Here is a 16,461-nt window from a genome sequence, read left to right as displayed (position 1 = left end):
AATCCAATTACAAACTTGCACCAGTGAAATTAATTTTTTCCTTTAAAATGTACACATTTTTTCCCCCTTCTTTTTATTTACTGTCCTGTCTTGTAATTGCCTAGGTGATATACTTGGTGTAAAAAGTAAAAAAAAAAGAAGAAAAACAACAACACTAGTCTACTACAGATTTGACATATACGCGCGCACACACACGCACGCACACACACGCGACACCACAGAAGGCAAGCAAAACCTCCGACGAATCCCAGTCAGTAGTGGACATTTTCCAATTCCTCCCCCTACAGCCCCTCTCCCTCCATCCGTGGATTTGTCACAAGAAGAAGATGATGATGATGATGGTGATGATGTGAATGGAACACGGACGCATCCAGCGCCGCTTAGTTCGTCCTCATTTCGGAACGAACACGCGGAGATTTGCGCCAGCGTGTGCGCTCTGCCGGGGCCCGGCGTGTGTCGTCTGGGCGGACTGACGAGGCAGGATGGAGGCGTTTTTCACGGAGGTAAGACAAATATCGATGATAGTTATACGTTAGGCGCAGTTTAGCCTGGATTTGCTGTTGACGCGAGGATGCTATTGCACGTTTTCCTCCATTTTTTTCTCGCGATGATGGCAGGTGTTGCAAGCCCCGAGACAAGCTAAGAAAACCGCCTCCTTGCATATGAAGCAAACCGTTCATGATGGTTAGTTTACGGCCACTGCAGAGCAGCGAGGCACGTCTACAGTCTTGAAAGAAAGACAAATTGGCCCAAACGAGAGCTGACACTCTTTTAGCTCCATAAGGCTGGCAGGCCTGGATTAAAAGGCAAATCTGTTAACGTGTGCTCGGCTTTGCGAAAACAGCTTGACCCCCAACCCCCCCCTCCATCTCTTGTGTATATTGATAATTTTTCCTCTACGTTTTTTTTTTAGTGCACTTTGGGGTATAGGTGCATGCATGCAACGGGGTGGTGCACAGCTGGAGGAGGAGGGGGGAGGGTATGGTGTCTCTTGTGGGGAGTGGTGGATGGAAGGAATAGGTGAGATTGCATTGCAAGTCGTCATGAGACAGAATCTTTATTTTGCAAACTACACATCCGTTCTTGATGAGTACAGTGAAGCTTCACTAAAGTAGCAACAATACGCCAATATGGACGCCGCCCCTCCAAAAAAGAGCCACTTGGGAATCCCTTTTTCTATTTGTTTTATCATCTGTTGTTGTGATTATCAAGAAAATTAATGTAATATATTAGATTTGCCCATCTTAACCATCAAATATACAACAGTTTTGCTAAGTAGTACATGCTAGCTGTAGTGCTATGCTATCTTAACTGGGCAGAACACATTTAGCAATAATTCGCTAATATGCCCCCCCAAAAAAAGAGCAAGTTGAGAATCACTTTTACCATTTGTTTTATCATTTGTTGTTGTGATTTTCAAGAAAAGCAGGTAAAAATGTCATATTTTAGATTTGTCCAGCTCAACCATCAAATATACAACCGTTTTGCTAAGTAGTACATGCTAGCTGTAGTGCTATGCTAGCTTAACTGGGCAGAACACATTTATATATATACAATAAAGAGAACAACTTGTTCAGTTTAACATTTTTATTGATGTTTATACAAGAAACAAGACATTCACAGAGTGCTTGTCAAACTTAAATGTTTCCCATCAGCAAACAAATTGAAATACTAGTCAAAGATAACACATGTAAACGCAAAATGCAGTTGAATGAAGTTGAAAGTTGTTATTAGCAAGAGGGAGAAAACAATCTAAACCTGCAGTACATGGCCCTGTGTGTAAAAGTGACTTCCCCCTATACCTAATAACTGGTCGGGCCACTCTCTGCAGCAGCAATTGAAATCGAGTGTTTTCTTTAACTGCCAATGAATCTTCACATCACTGTGGAGATATTTTGGCCCACTCACTCTTACAGAATATCTTTAACTCAGCAACACTGGAGGATTTTCGAGCATGAACTGCCTTCTAAAGGTTATGCCACAGCATTTCAAGTCAGGAGTTTGAATAGGTCACAGCAAAACCTTCATTTTGTTTTCGTTTTTTGTGTGTGTGTGTGTGTGTGTGTTTTTGATCATTATTCTGATGCAGGACCCAAATACGCTTCACCCTGAAGTCTCAAACTGATGGCCAAACATTCTTCCTCCGGATTTCGTGGTAATGAACGGAATTCATGCCTCTATTAATCGCAGCAGGTCGTCCAGGTCCTGAAGTAGAAATCCCAGACCATCACAGTACCACCACCATGTTTGAGAGTTGGTACAGTTACACCAGAAAGTTAGACTTTCATGTTGTCACTCCATAGAACATTCTCTGAAAAGTCTTGAGAAACATTCAGATGTGTTTCGCAAAACACGAGCCTTTATGTTCTTTTTGGTCAGCAATGGTTTTTGCCTTGGACCTCTGCCATGGATGTCATTTTTGCCCAGTCACTTTCTAATTGCTGAGTCATGAACACTGACCTTAACTGAGGCGAGGGAGGCCAGTAGTTCTTTAGACTTTGTCCTGGGTTCCTTTGCGGATGAGTCCTTGCTGTGCATTTTGGGTAATTTTAGCAGGCCGCCCACTCCTGAGAAGGTTCGCAATTGTTCCGCGTTTTCTCCATTATGGCTCTCGTCGTGGTTTGCTGGTCCTAAAGATGACTGATGATGTCGTTAACTTTATGTCTCATCTGTTCTTGAATTTCTTTGGATCATGGCATTTTGTCGCAGCTTTTTTAGGTGACTTCATTTTGTCAGACAGGTTCGATTTGGATGATTTTTTGGAGGAAATTAGGCTTGGGTGTGGTGAGTGAAAACAAACTGAAAAATGTGATTAGTCACTATAAAATTGTGATTGAACAAAGGTGTCGGGTGTTTTTTTCACATCGCTTTGAATAGTTTTTTCCCCCCCTTTTAATAAATCAAATTACCATTTTAAAACTGTATGTACACAGACACTTAAGTGCCAACATTAAATATTCACATACACCATTAAATATGAATTTGCTTTTTTGTTCTGGACAAATAACTACAAAAAAATAATAATAATAATAAATACTGTACAGTATATAAAATGCAGATTTTAGTATGAATTTATACATTTTATTTCCAGGGGATACCACTGATTATAGAGAACTCTGAGGCAAGCTTTCACACACCACTGCTGGTGTTTCATGCAAAGAACTTCACAACTGCATTAAAATATTCATCAGCTGCTTGAATCATGTGCAGGAAGCTGTAAAACCGCAATAAAAGACGACCAACAAGCTATGAAAGCGGCCTGTTTGCGCGCCGAACAGAGCAGAACGTGCGTTGGTGATACATATTTCAGCATAGCTTTTGCCTGTATAGATTGTGCTTGAAATTATGCAGGATTTGAAGCAGCACAGGCAAGAGGGGAGGGAAGAGTCGCTGGAGATGTGTGACCTATATTTCGTCTCTCCCAACACATTTGTTCTGCTCAGGAAGCCGCTTCACTTTACTTTCCCTCTTTTTTTTCTCTCTCCTCGGCTCTTCTCCGTCCTCCCTTAAGCTACAGCTCAGTGCCATGAGTCCTTCGCTTTAGCCTACTTTCATGCACCGGCGTGTAGGTGGGACACCACTACTGCCGTCAAAAGGCATCAAGTCTGAACTACTGTAAGGCAATTGTAACTAAAATAGCATCTCCCAGAATGCGTCCTTCCCCCTAAAAGGGTCTAAGCTGCAACATATGGCCAAATCGTGCAATATGAAATATTGTGACAATTGGTGCATGGATAATGGATTTAACATTTAAAAAATAGTTTAACCTTTTGTGTTCTTTCTGCATGCTTTTTATTTTTGTGAAGTGTTTTTGAGTACAACACTCTAGAAATCAAATGTTTTTAATTACAGTACTCCTTTATAAATTATTCTTTGCAGTTAATACATTAAGAGCCACATATTTTTCATTGAGTTTATTATTATAAACCTTGGAGTTTATTTTATGCTGTCAATTTAAGATCCACGTTTCTCAAAAAATATGCCTTTTCTTATATACATATATTTTTATTGTGGTTAATTTTAGCCACACATATCTCACTGTATATAAAATTTTGATTTTTTTAATGCATTAAAAAGCCAGATATTTTTAATTTTGTTTATTATTATTATAATTATTATTATTATTTAACCTTGAAGTTTATTCTATGCTGTTAATTTAAGATCCATGTTTCTCAAAGCATATGCCATTTTTTAAATTTATAATTTTATTTTGTTTAATTTTAGCCACACATATCTCACTGAATCTGAAATGTAGATTTTTTTATGCATTGAAAAGCCACATATTTTTTTTTTTAAGTTTTTATCACAAATTTGTGCTCACAAATCAAAGTTTAAAAAAAATTTGTCTCAATGACAGCTCGTATCATGAAAAAGTCGGGTCACTCATATCTCAAGGCACCCCCTTATTTAACATCTGGTATTAAATGTTTAAGTTTTATTTATGATTTTGTTATTATTTTTATTTAATTCAATCCACATATTTCTCATTGAGTTACCATTTTTTATTATTTATTTTTACCTTGCATTTTGAAAATTTCTCATCTAATATTACATTTTATTTTTCTTATTATTATTTACTTTGCAGGTCATTTTAATACGTCATTGAGTACAGAACTAAAATGATTTTAAATACAATGGTGCAGTAACATTTTAGACTACTTTTTAAAAATTTTCAATTTAATAAAATCTTGATTTTTTAATTTATTATGTTTTTTTGTATTTGAAAACAAACAAAAAAAGCTGTGCAAATACCACACCACTCGCTCACAGCAAAACGGGGAACTCCATCTCCCAGCATCCATTTGCGGCAATGGAAGAAAGAGGCTGTTACCATGGCGCCCTGTTGCCATGGTTTGTGTGTGTGTGTGTGTGTGTGCGCGCGTGTGTGAGAGCAAGAGACTGTAGTTTAATCCAAGATGAGAGAGAATGGGATAATTAGCAGGCTGTTCAAAACTGGCCTCTCAAAGAGGATTTAGTTTTACATTGCCTGTGTGCACGCACACACTCACGCACACACACACATGAAAAACACACTTTTTAATTGTGAGCTATGATCTGTTTTAAATTAATTCAATTAATAAAATAAAATAAATAAAAATAAAATAAAAGCAACTCAAATATTGATTTATTTTTATTTTACAACTGTAATATTTATAGTTGGATACAATAGTATGCTAAAGCCATAAACTATTCAAATATTTATATATTAATATGCATAATAACAGAATATTTAAGATTTAAATGAACAATATTCTTCAATTGTACACATAAAATAAAATGAAATAATGAAAGTAATAGTCAAAATGAATGTTTAGTTTGATTAAATTAAATTAATATAAATACTTAACATTAAGTACAGTACTGTGTGTAATCATAATATTGAAAACAATTTAAACTATACTGTCTTAATAATATTTTGTAACGATGTATATAAAAAAAATACGAAATATTGTTCAATTTTGATGATAAAAATAAAAGTTGTTGTGCAGGTGTACTATTACAGGCAGTAAGCTTATAAAAGCCCCGGCAGATGTTTTTTGTTCTGTTTTCATACCTGCAGTGTTCACTTTCAACTGTAATCCTGTTTAGTGTGACTCCCACAGGACATGTGACACCCATATATACCCACTCACACTCAAAACACACCAGCACGAATATAAACGCAAACGTCAGATCTTCTTTGCCGCCACTATAATCTGCTGAAAGCCCGTCGGTCCCGATCGTGTTATCACCTTTAATGGAATATTACTGACACACTTTCGTGCCCGGGCTGCTGCTCAGGGAGGGATCAAAGTGCTTTATGACAGCTCTGGATCACCCTTTTACACCAAATCAATACACACAAATGTATTTCTTTTTTTTCTTTTTCTTTTTTGCTCTGCAATGCAAGACTGTAAACCTCATGTCTCTTTTTCTATTAGATTGACTTTCCCTGTTTAGCTTATAAAGTCAAGTCAAGTTTATGTACAGGTATATATTTATTTGAGTGTTGCATAATATCCAATTCAATCAAATAATATAATTGTTCAGTTATTGAATTATTTTAAAGACATGTATTTTTTTTCTTAAATTTTGTTATGTTGTACGGTTGTAGTTTAAATTAAATGAATTATAATAATAATTATTATTATTATTATATAGACTAAAAATAAATACATACAGAATAAACTGACTAAATACAATTGAATTGAAATATAAATAAGAAAAAAAAGAAAAGAAAAAAAACACATTGACCACTGTTTTACAAAATGACAGAACTATTTAGCCAATTATCACATTTCATATCATTATAAACAAAATCAAGCAAAAATAAATGTCATTCTGGGAAGTCCTCGGTTTGGGAACAGAGGTTTAACGTGAGGTCAGGGGGCTATGATTTAACAATGAGGTTTAATGGTGCATTTCAACAAGATATAGAGGGCTTGGTTAGGTTTGGGTTACCGGGATCATATTTCATAGAGGAGGACGGTAGAATAGAAAAGGACCGTATTGATGGAGGAACTATGCTTTTGGTGACATGTTCAGTGGTCCCCCCCCCCCCGCTAAAGGTTTGTTGTCATGCATGACCATCCCTTCTTGTCTGGACCAGACATTCCCAAGAGGAGAGCGGAGAATGGGGGGATGGGAGGAAGACATAAAGATGCACTTGGTCTTCTATTATAATCCTTCAACTGAAACAATCAATAAAGACCAATTACCTCAAAGCTTCATGAGGTCATGTGGTCATCAGGACACGTGTCATGTGCCGGGATCCGATAAAAATATGGGCGTTGTGTTTGTACCGCTCTTGTCTCACGTCTCTGTTTTGCTGTGACCCCTTTTTGCGGGATTTTAGGGTTAGATGTCCAAGACTGAAGGAAAGGATGTGTGACAAGTTCCTCTCAAGTCAACCACACAGAATAGCAAGCGCTTGTTGCTTTACAGAGGTGAAAAGTCCAGATGTTGCAGTCTTTATCTCTCATTAAACACATCTGTCTGTGCACTCAGGCGGGCCTGACATGTTGAACCTTACTGTCTCTTTAAGAAAATACAGCTGTTGTTATTTGCCAACACCGAATGCAAAGTTGTCCTGTTGACAAAAAAAAAATAAAAAAAAATCCCATTCAATGATGGCACAAAACTGCTCAACAGCAAACAAACATTAAGTGACAAAAATTCAATTTTAATGTTACGCTATGGTTGACCTGCATGTCATTCAAAGTCCCCAAATTAATTTGGCCAACTCACTCACCTGTAGAATGCAGTGCAGTATAGGGCAGTAAAGTTCACTCTGCTTTGTGGATGCTCCTGTACAGATGCTAGCAATGCTATTAAACGTTGAATTTGTATCCATGTTTTTGGAGGACGCTAATTTAGTAACTGCTCATGCATTTCAAACGAACTGTCAACAGTTCTTGTTTGTTTACTTTTGACATCCATGTTATCTCATTCACCGCCATTGACGGCTATAGACGTCAAAAATTCATTTGAACTATTTCGATTAGTTGAATTTTTTTTTCCACTTTTGTTAACAAGAGTATGAAAACCTAGAATTTTTATCGGGGATATTTAGAACTAGTGAAGTCACGCGATTAATTACGATGACAATTTTTAATCGCCTGACGCCCCTAATTTTTAATAATCTTTTATTTACAAAAACATTTTTTAAGAAGAAAAGATTATTAAAAAATTAGGAGTGTCAGGTGATTAAAATTTGTTATTGTAATTAATCGCATGACTTCACTAGTTAACTCACGATTTAAAAAAAGAACATTAAAAATTATGGGCGTCAGGTGATTAAAGTTTGTAATTGTTATTATTTGCATGACTTCACTAGTAAACTCATGATTAAAAAAAAGATTATTAAAAATTATGTGTGTCGGGTGATTAGAATTTTTTATTGTAATTAATCGAATGACTTTACTAGTTAACTCACGATTAATAACAAATTTTGTTCTAAATGTGCAATAAAAAAAATCTAAGTGTTCGTACTCTTGTTAACAAAAGTGAGAGAAAAAACAAAATTAGTTAAAATTATTTTTTGTCGTCTATAGACGTCAATGGCAGTGAATGAGTTAAAGTGGTGACTTGGGTTGAAATCTTTCATGGCATCATACAAAGTTCTCTCTCTTCTTCATCAGAGAAAAGAGAGTGCTTGTAAGCAATGTCTGCCATCTAGTGATGAGCGTTGTTATTACAACAAAAAACGATCAACTCCAGTAATCCGTTTTTGAATTTTCAAAAATGAATTGAAGGATGCAGCAGGGTGTCCAAATTTTATGACCATTTTTAGAACTCACCTTATTTAAAAGGAGGCGCAATGACGACCCCATTGGTTTCTGCTCACAGTTTTAATGAACTGTTGCGTCTTCCAGGGGGCCCGCGTTTGGGTCAGGGAGAAGGAACAACTGGTTCCGGCCACGGTCAACTCCTGCGGAGATGGAACGCTGGTTGTCACTACTGACTATGGACAGGTAAGAACACGCACGCACGCACACAAACATGGAATGACTCAAACATGTTGAACAGACAACGTTTAAGCTTAGCATTGCCACGAAAGGCAGCTTCACGATATTTACATTCATTCTAAGAACAACCATTAATCCCAAAGCAGGCAGCCAGAAAGGTCTGAGACTCAGTTTGAAGCATTTTGAGCCCAATGCTGAGTCATGTAACGTTTGAAGGTGACTCTGCGGTTTATTGGAGTTTTGTGCTGTCCTTTTCATGCTCCAACTTTAGCACCAGCAATGTTCCGACACAGTCAGATTGATGTGTCAACCTTTGTCTTTGCGGCAGTATTGATAAATAGTCATTGTTATTAATTTATTGTTTTTAGTGGTGGCTGTTTTAAAGTGGAAGTCAACCTTAAACATTTTTTTGCCAATAATGTTATATGCGACCTCATTAGTCATTCTGATTAATATTGCACTTGAGAAATATGAGTCATGAAGCAAAATCCAGCCGTTTTTAGCCATCACAGGGGGCGGCCATTTTGCCACTTGCTGTCGATTGAAGATGACATCAATGTTGCTCAGCTTTCAGGTAACAACCAATCACAACTCAACTTTAAAAACATAAACAGGTGAGCTGTGATTGGTCATTGCCCGAGCCCTGAGCAACTGTGATGTCATCTTCTGTCAACAGCAAGTGGCAAAATGGCCGCCCCCTGAGATGGATAAAATAGCTGGATTTTGCTACTTAACTCATATTCCACTAACGCAATATTAACCAAAATACCATATTTAGTTAAGTGGGGCTGCATAGACCATATTATTGTCCCAAAAAAAAAGGGTTGACTTTTCCTTTAAAGTGCTATATAAATATAGTAAGGTTGATTTTTAATATTACGAGAAAACTTCATACTAAAGTAATGTTGCACTTACAATAAATTTTTTTGAATTAATACAATGAATTATAAAAATGTGCCCGATGCTGTGGTACTATTGCATGGTTTTAACCGCGTTAAGCCTCCATCGTGCTGTTTCTCTATCAAATATTCAGCACCTCCAGCAAGGGGCTGATGTTTAAAAGCGAACAGGGGGAGGAAGGACGGCAGGGAGCTTTGTTGGGTGTGGAGGGAGTGCGGGGGTTGGGCAAATTAAGGACATTCATAATCCAGAAGAGTAAGGAGGATGTTCTCGTTCGGGACGGTCCCACCAGAGCTACAAACAGGCTTGTACAAAGACATTAATTTAGTGTCAAAAGTGTTAACATGAGAGAAAAACTACAAATGTTGTTTGTGGATTGAGACTTTTGGCCACAGTTTATGATTAGCTGCCAACTGGAGCACATACGTGTGTTTGTATGTGTGTGTGTTGAGCTAAAAAAACATTACATTCAAAGTGCCCTCGCTGGGATATACAGATTAGATGGGCACATCTTAATGGAATTTCAAACCTTCAATTACATTATTTTGGCGCACGCTACGAAGGCGGAATGAGAAGCTGAAGGCAATGTTTGGCTGACATCCAATCATGGACCAATTTAGTGCTCCTTTGATTTTCTAGCATTGCTTTATGGACTTTCTGACGTATGGTTGAAGTACTTTCTGTAAGGGAAACTGAAATAATGTATGGCGTTCCACAAGGCTCACTACTTGAACCCCTTTACTTTTTTATTTATTTTTATTAGGACAGATGTTGATCCATAGTATCAATTAATGTCTTGGTTGAATTAAAATAGGTATTTAAATACAATTTAATTTGCCTGTATTTACTATTTTGAGTAAATTTAACTCTTTTTAGAGTGGGACCAAATAAACTCAGTTTTAGAGTAGGCTAATATTTACACTTGGAAGAGAGTAAAATAAATAATTGAAAAAAAAGTCACTCAAGGGTTGAAGAACAAACTCACGACTGTCAGTTAGGGAGACTGCCACGCTACCAACTGAGCTATGCCCCTCCTACTGATTGCTTATCTCAAAGAGAACAAAAACAATTATTCTGGTCTATATAAATGGTCCCGCTCTAGTTAGGACGGTTCCAGCTGACACAAGCGTTATGCTAACACACAGTCGGAACTGCGTGGCTCAGGGAGTAGGTCGGCTGTCTCTCAAGCTGAAGGTCATGAGTTTGTTCCTGAACCCTTGAGTGACTTTTATTATTTATTTTTTAAATTCTTTATTATACTCTCTTCCAAGTGTAAATATTACTCTAAAACCGAGTCTATTTGGCCCCAAATTTACTGTGTCCCTAAAAAGAAAAGCTTTAAAATGAAAAATTAGCAATGTTTTGTCTGATGGACTTCCTAGAATGGATCCAGGAAGTAGATCCTCTATCTTCGAAGATTCGTTAAACAGGTGCTTTCTCGTTCTTTTGAAATTTCCTCTTGGAAGTAAATCTAAATTTGTCTCGTCGGTCGGCAGATCTCAAGAGATGAGGAGTTTCTCCCCTTTGAGCAATGGCGGCGTACTGCTGCGGTCGCCACGGTTACTGTCACAGAATCGGCATCCTTTTTAAGTGTGCGTTCATTATGTCACAAGAAAGAGAGTGGCGACAAACCTCAGACGAAACAAACAGGCGCCCACCAGCACCTGTGTGTCTAATTTCATTCCATACGCACACACGCACAAACGCCGACACACACACAGGTTATGTTAGCGACGATGCGTGCGTTACGTGACCTGGATTTCTGTAGCTACAGCGTGGAAGCGGTGGCGAGAGCTCACTCGAGCAGGGAACATGCTGCGGGGATGCTTTATGAGCGCACACACATTCACGTAGATGAAACAGAAATGTGACTGTGCAAAAAAAAAAAAAAGAAGCTTTTTTTTTTTTGTGTGTGACAGTGCAAGCAAAATGACCCACATTCCGCCTCCCCATCAGTTTAATGTCACCAGGCCGCAGAGGACACTCATGCATGCGCTTACTCTCCGCTCTCTTAATTAATTTGACACAAAAACACACTTATGCAAATGCGGCGCATTGCATGCTAAAAAAAAACGAGTGAGACCCCCCTTGGCGAGGGAATGTGGGCTGCTGCTACTCGAGCTTGTAAGAGCAGGAAAAAGGCTTTTTTTTTTGATAGCCATGGAACTTCAAATGGAATTTCAGGCACGAAGCAATGGTTCAAGTTATCTTAAAGCTGTCTTAAAGTAAAGAGACTCACCTCCCAAATCATCACCCTTTGTGCAGCCGATAATCAAAGTAATGGGTACTCATTTTTGGGTTGTTTTTCCATTTTGATTTTAGAAGCTGGTTAGCAACTTAACTTCAGACTTTTTTTTACACGTGTGACCAAAAAATGTTTTTAAGATGGGCAGAGCTTGACCCAGGAACAGACTATTTTTATTTCCTTTTATTCCTATTGGGAAAATGGATGCTGAATCTGAATGAGTAATTTGTTTATTTTATTTATTTAAAAAAATTGTATGCATATTATGTTTTTAATAAATAAAATACAAATAGATAATATATATAAATAAATATATGCAAATATATATATATATATATATATATATATATATATATATATATATATATATATATATATATATATATATATATATATAGTAAAATAAAATTCTGAAAAGGTATAATTATTTATTTATTTTATCATAAAATTATAATTAATAAAAAAAATATTATTAATTTAATTAGAATGAATGAACCAGTTGTTTCCTTAAACTAAAAATAAATACATGTAAAATAATGCAAAATAATAGGATATATAATAAAAATATTTTTACTTCAATGATAAAATAATTCATTCTCATTTTTATTCGTAATTCATTGAATCATAATTAATTGACCAATTATTTCTTTAAAAAAAAAAAGAAGCAAAATTAGTACTTTTACTAATATTTGTCATCTTATTATTTGCAATAAATATTCAATGAGATAGCTAATTCAATAAAAACGGATTAAGTGCATATTAATTAACCGACTTTTGGCTGGAAAAAGTGCAATATTAATGCAACAAATACTAGAGGACAGTTGATAATCTAAATGCTGTGTGGGCCGGATTAAAAAAAAAAATGGAACATTTCCCACTGGCAGGAATAATTTAATAATCATAAAGCGGCTCCTTGTGCAGCAGCCAGGATGAGATTAAACGGTGAGCCGTGAAGGTCATACAGCGCATATCTGATCTGAGGTCAGTGTAGCCTGCTTGCAAGTATCTGATAGTTCATCCTGAGTTACTAGGGGGAAAAAATGTATGATTATATTGGTCACTGTGCCAACGGCTCTCCTCTCCTCTCTCTCTCTTTCTTTCTCTGTGCGCGTCGCGTCTATTGCTATCTCTGTCTTCAGCTATAATACGTAAAGTCACATGAGGCGCTTGGCCTGCTCTCTGGCTCCACTCCTCAATCATGCAAAGCACATTCACACATCAGAGAGCTTCAGAAGGAAAATCTGGCGCACAAAAAAAGAGGCTTTCATGTTACATTGCAGACACTACAGACATGCTAGAGGCCGTTGTTCACAGTTTGTGCGCACGTGAAAAGATTCATAGCACACACCTGCCAATTTTTTTATCCAATACAAACCGCTGTATAAGATAGCAATTTAACAATATGTTTGTTGTAGTTTTTGTGCAGCTGCATCATAGTGAGAGCAGTTGATATTATGACTGAATTGTAGTTTGTAGCTTATTATGCTTTGTTCGTTAAAATACAAAAATATATACAATCTATAAGGACGATTTGATACAAATCTGGATATAGGTACGATCCAATTCAAGAACGCACACTGTACACCACACAAACACACACAAGCTGTGACATTAACAATGTGCACTTTTAAAAGGCCATACTTTCTATTTTTGGACACATTTGAAGCAATGAATGGATGACCTTAACGGCAATAATATCCTATCAGGGTGTGTGACTGTAAGTGTGTGCGTGCGTGTTTGACCTGATTGCGCACTGGGCCACTCCTAGCGTTCCCATTTAGTGACGGATAGGCCTTCAATTTCAAATAGGTCTTTAAAAAGTCGCTTATTTAACTAACTGCCGATGCCCTGCCTTACGGTGCGCGTGAAAGTGTACGTCAGTTATGATTGTCACGTGACTGTCTTGCGTGGCGTGTCAGGTGCTGTACCTGCAGCAGGCGGAGGTCACCAGAGAGCGTGTGTACGCCATGCACCAGTCCAGCGTGGACGGCGTGGAGGATATGTCGGCGCTGGCCGAGCTGCACGAGGCGGCCATCATGCACAATCTGTACCAGCGCTACCAGAAGGACAACATCTATGTGAGAACTTTTAATACCCACCTCCATCGTGCGTTATAGCTACTTTTTTTTTGTACAGTAAATTAAGGTAACCATAGGGTTTAATTCCACTATTAACCACTAGATGGCAGCACACTTATTACCTGTAACGTGGCATGACTGTAAATTCAAAGGCAAAGGAAAAAAGAAAGCAAAACATTTATTGTCATTGACTTACTGAAGCATTAGTCTGGGATTTTTCATTATATTGTTGTATTTCATTTAGGCTTTTTTCATGTCAGTTCATTTACCTTTAGTTAGTTTTTAGGGTGTTTTTTTTTTCTTTCAATTTTTGTTTTCTTATTTGTTCCAGTATGCTTTATTTTATTTTATTTAAATAAATTTTAGTGTTAGTTTTACTTTAAAAATATATATGGTGTATTTATTCAGTGCAAGATTAAAAACAATCACTAAGTATTGTGTTATAAAGTTACGTAAATTACAATTTCTTAAAGACTGTTCGAACTTCCTTCTTTTGTATGGCATGTAATTTAGAATACAGTAAACCCCAAAATCTCATGTATGAAATAAGCTGACAAAGACGAAAGCTAAATACATTTTCACTATATTATAGTTTTAATAATTAGTTTTATATATGGAAAGTTAAGTTTTTTTTAGTTATAGTTAATGTTTTTCAATTTTAGCTTTATTTATTTTTTAGTTAGTTATTAGTTTTAAAATCACTCCTTTTTTTATTTCATGGGCAAAAATGCTTTTTCAGTTTTACTTTGAGTTATCAATAATAACCTTGACTCACTGAAATCGTTCAAGTAAATTATTTTACTGCAATCTTTTAACCCCTTTTAAGGCTAACGCTGTCAACGTGACGACGTAGCCATGGCGATAATTAGCTAAGTAGGCTAACGCGCAACGTCGTGCCCAGGCTAATTGGCGATGGTTCTTTCCAGACAAACATCGGCAGCATCCTGGCTGCCGTCAACCCTTACAAGCAGATCCCAGGCCTGTACGACCCGGAGCGGGTGGACCTTTACTCCAAGCACCAGCTGGGTGAGCTGCCGCCGCACATCTTCGCCGTGGCCAACGAATGCTACCGCTGCATCTGGAAGAGACACGACAGCCAGTGTGTGCTCATCAGGTCAGCTCCCACGACAAAGACATTGCTATTGTTTTTATGAATGTCTTGTTTTAACTTGTGCTTCTTTTAGGGGATTTAGTAGTTGTGCAACTATTGGGGGATTTATGGTGGTCTTGTTTTTACCTGCGCAACTTTTGGGGGCTTTACGGTAGTCCTATTTTAATTGGTTAAATATTGGGGCTGTTGACATCTTATTTTACCATGCAACATTCTAATTTGCCCATTTTTTGTGGGATTTAAGATCATCTTATTTTGACCTGCCCAACTTTTAAGGGGGTTTATGGCAATCTTATTTTAACTTGACCAATTTTGAGAAGGTTTACTATAGATTTAGATTTCACCTTGCACAATATGGGGGGGTTACATTAGTCTTGTTTTAACTTGCGCTTTTGGGGGAGATTTAAGGTAAACACAACACAACATTGCACAATTTTGGGAAATTTTATGGTAATAAATCTTATTATAAATTGTGTGATTTTTGGTCAGAAATATATTCATCTCATTATAACTTGGGCAACATTTGGGGGTTTTAAAGGTAGTCTTATTTTTCATTATCTAGCGGTTTGGTACGCCTATGTGGCTTTGGGGGTGGTTACGGTTGTCTTAGTTTTTAACCTGAGCAACTTTTTAGATATTAACGTTAGTCTTGTTTGAATTGGTGCAACTTTTGGTTTTCTACAGTAATCTGATTTTAACCCGCACATATTTTGGTGGATTTATTGTATCTGTAATTTTATTTCAACATCTGGTGGTCTCAGTTCAAATTGTGCCTTTTTGGGGGGATTTACGGTAATCTTGTTTTGCTTTTGGAGATGGCAACTCTCGATCAAAGTTTCCTAACAATTTGTGTGCGTGTCAGCGGTGAGTCGGGGGCAGGCAAGACGGAAAGCACCAAGCTGTTGCTGCAGTTCCTGTCGGTGATGAGCCAGAACTCAGCTGGGACGCCGCCGTCGGAGAGGAGCACACGCGTGGAGCAGGCTATTGTACAGAGCAGGTATGCTTAAAGCGTGCAATACTGTGGAGTGATCACATGGCAGAGTCGACTGGAAAAGATTGTTCGAGACAACAAAAATGGTTGACATGCTTTGGTAGTTTTGCTTAGCAAAGACGTTCCAAGGGTTATTATTAATGGACACTGTGGCATCTTCACGTCAAAGTCCACTGGAGTCATCTTTTAAATGACATATGATTGATACTGTGTAAGTTGTGCTGCTGTTTTGGTTAGCAACAAGGTTGAAGTTACTATTATGGGAAATGCACACATTTTGGCACAACCACATCAGAGTCTACTGGAAAAGCTAATCATCGTTAAAGTCGGCATCTACACATATGGTAAGATTATCTTTAATCCTAATGAATTGATTTGGTAGGTGCTGCTGTTTTGGTTAGCAATGTCATTCAAATTACTATTCTGGACAATGCATCGTGGCGCATTTAAGTCAGAATCTGCTGGAACACAAATCATCATTAAAGAAATAGTCTCCTCAGAAAGTAAGATCGTTGTCAATACTGTGTTTTTGTTTTGTTGGTGCTGCTGTTTTGGTTAGCAATATAGTTCACAAATGACTCGCATATAAAGCACTCAACATTTTGAAGCGACTACACGCCCGAGTCTACCAGAATACTAGTTGGCCTTAAAAAAACTGTCTCCACGTGACTTAAGATCAGCTTTGACAC

General features: G+C 37.3%; 1 protein-coding gene across 2 annotated transcripts in view; it reads left to right on the top strand.

Annotated features, from left to right (window-relative positions):
• Nucleotides 1-215: 215 nt before the first annotated feature.
• Nucleotides 216-16,461, top strand: part of myo10l1 (myosin X, like 1) — a 40,045-nt gene continuing 23,799 nt past the window's right edge. For both annotated transcript variants that reach the window (XM_077559984.1, XM_077559983.1), the window contains exons 1-5: nucleotides 216-503; nucleotides 8,355-8,453; nucleotides 13,512-13,670; nucleotides 14,597-14,784; nucleotides 15,644-15,778. In XM_077559984.1, the coding sequence (XP_077416110.1) occupies nucleotides 483-503; nucleotides 8,355-8,453; nucleotides 13,512-13,670; nucleotides 14,597-14,784; nucleotides 15,644-15,778 (602 nt within the window). In that variant the 5' untranslated portion in view covers nucleotides 216-482. The remainder of the gene's footprint in view (nucleotides 504-8,354; nucleotides 8,454-13,511; nucleotides 13,671-14,596; nucleotides 14,785-15,643; nucleotides 15,779-16,461) is intronic.

This window comes from Vanacampus margaritifer, chromosome 1 (genome assembly GCF_051991255.1).
Source record: "Vanacampus margaritifer isolate UIUO_Vmar chromosome 1, RoL_Vmar_1.0, whole genome shotgun sequence".
Classification (NCBI taxonomy): domain Eukaryota; kingdom Metazoa; phylum Chordata; class Actinopteri; order Syngnathiformes; family Syngnathidae; genus Vanacampus; species Vanacampus margaritifer.
Note: the sequence above shows the minus strand (reverse complement) of the source record. Positions and strands in the feature narration are given on the sequence as shown.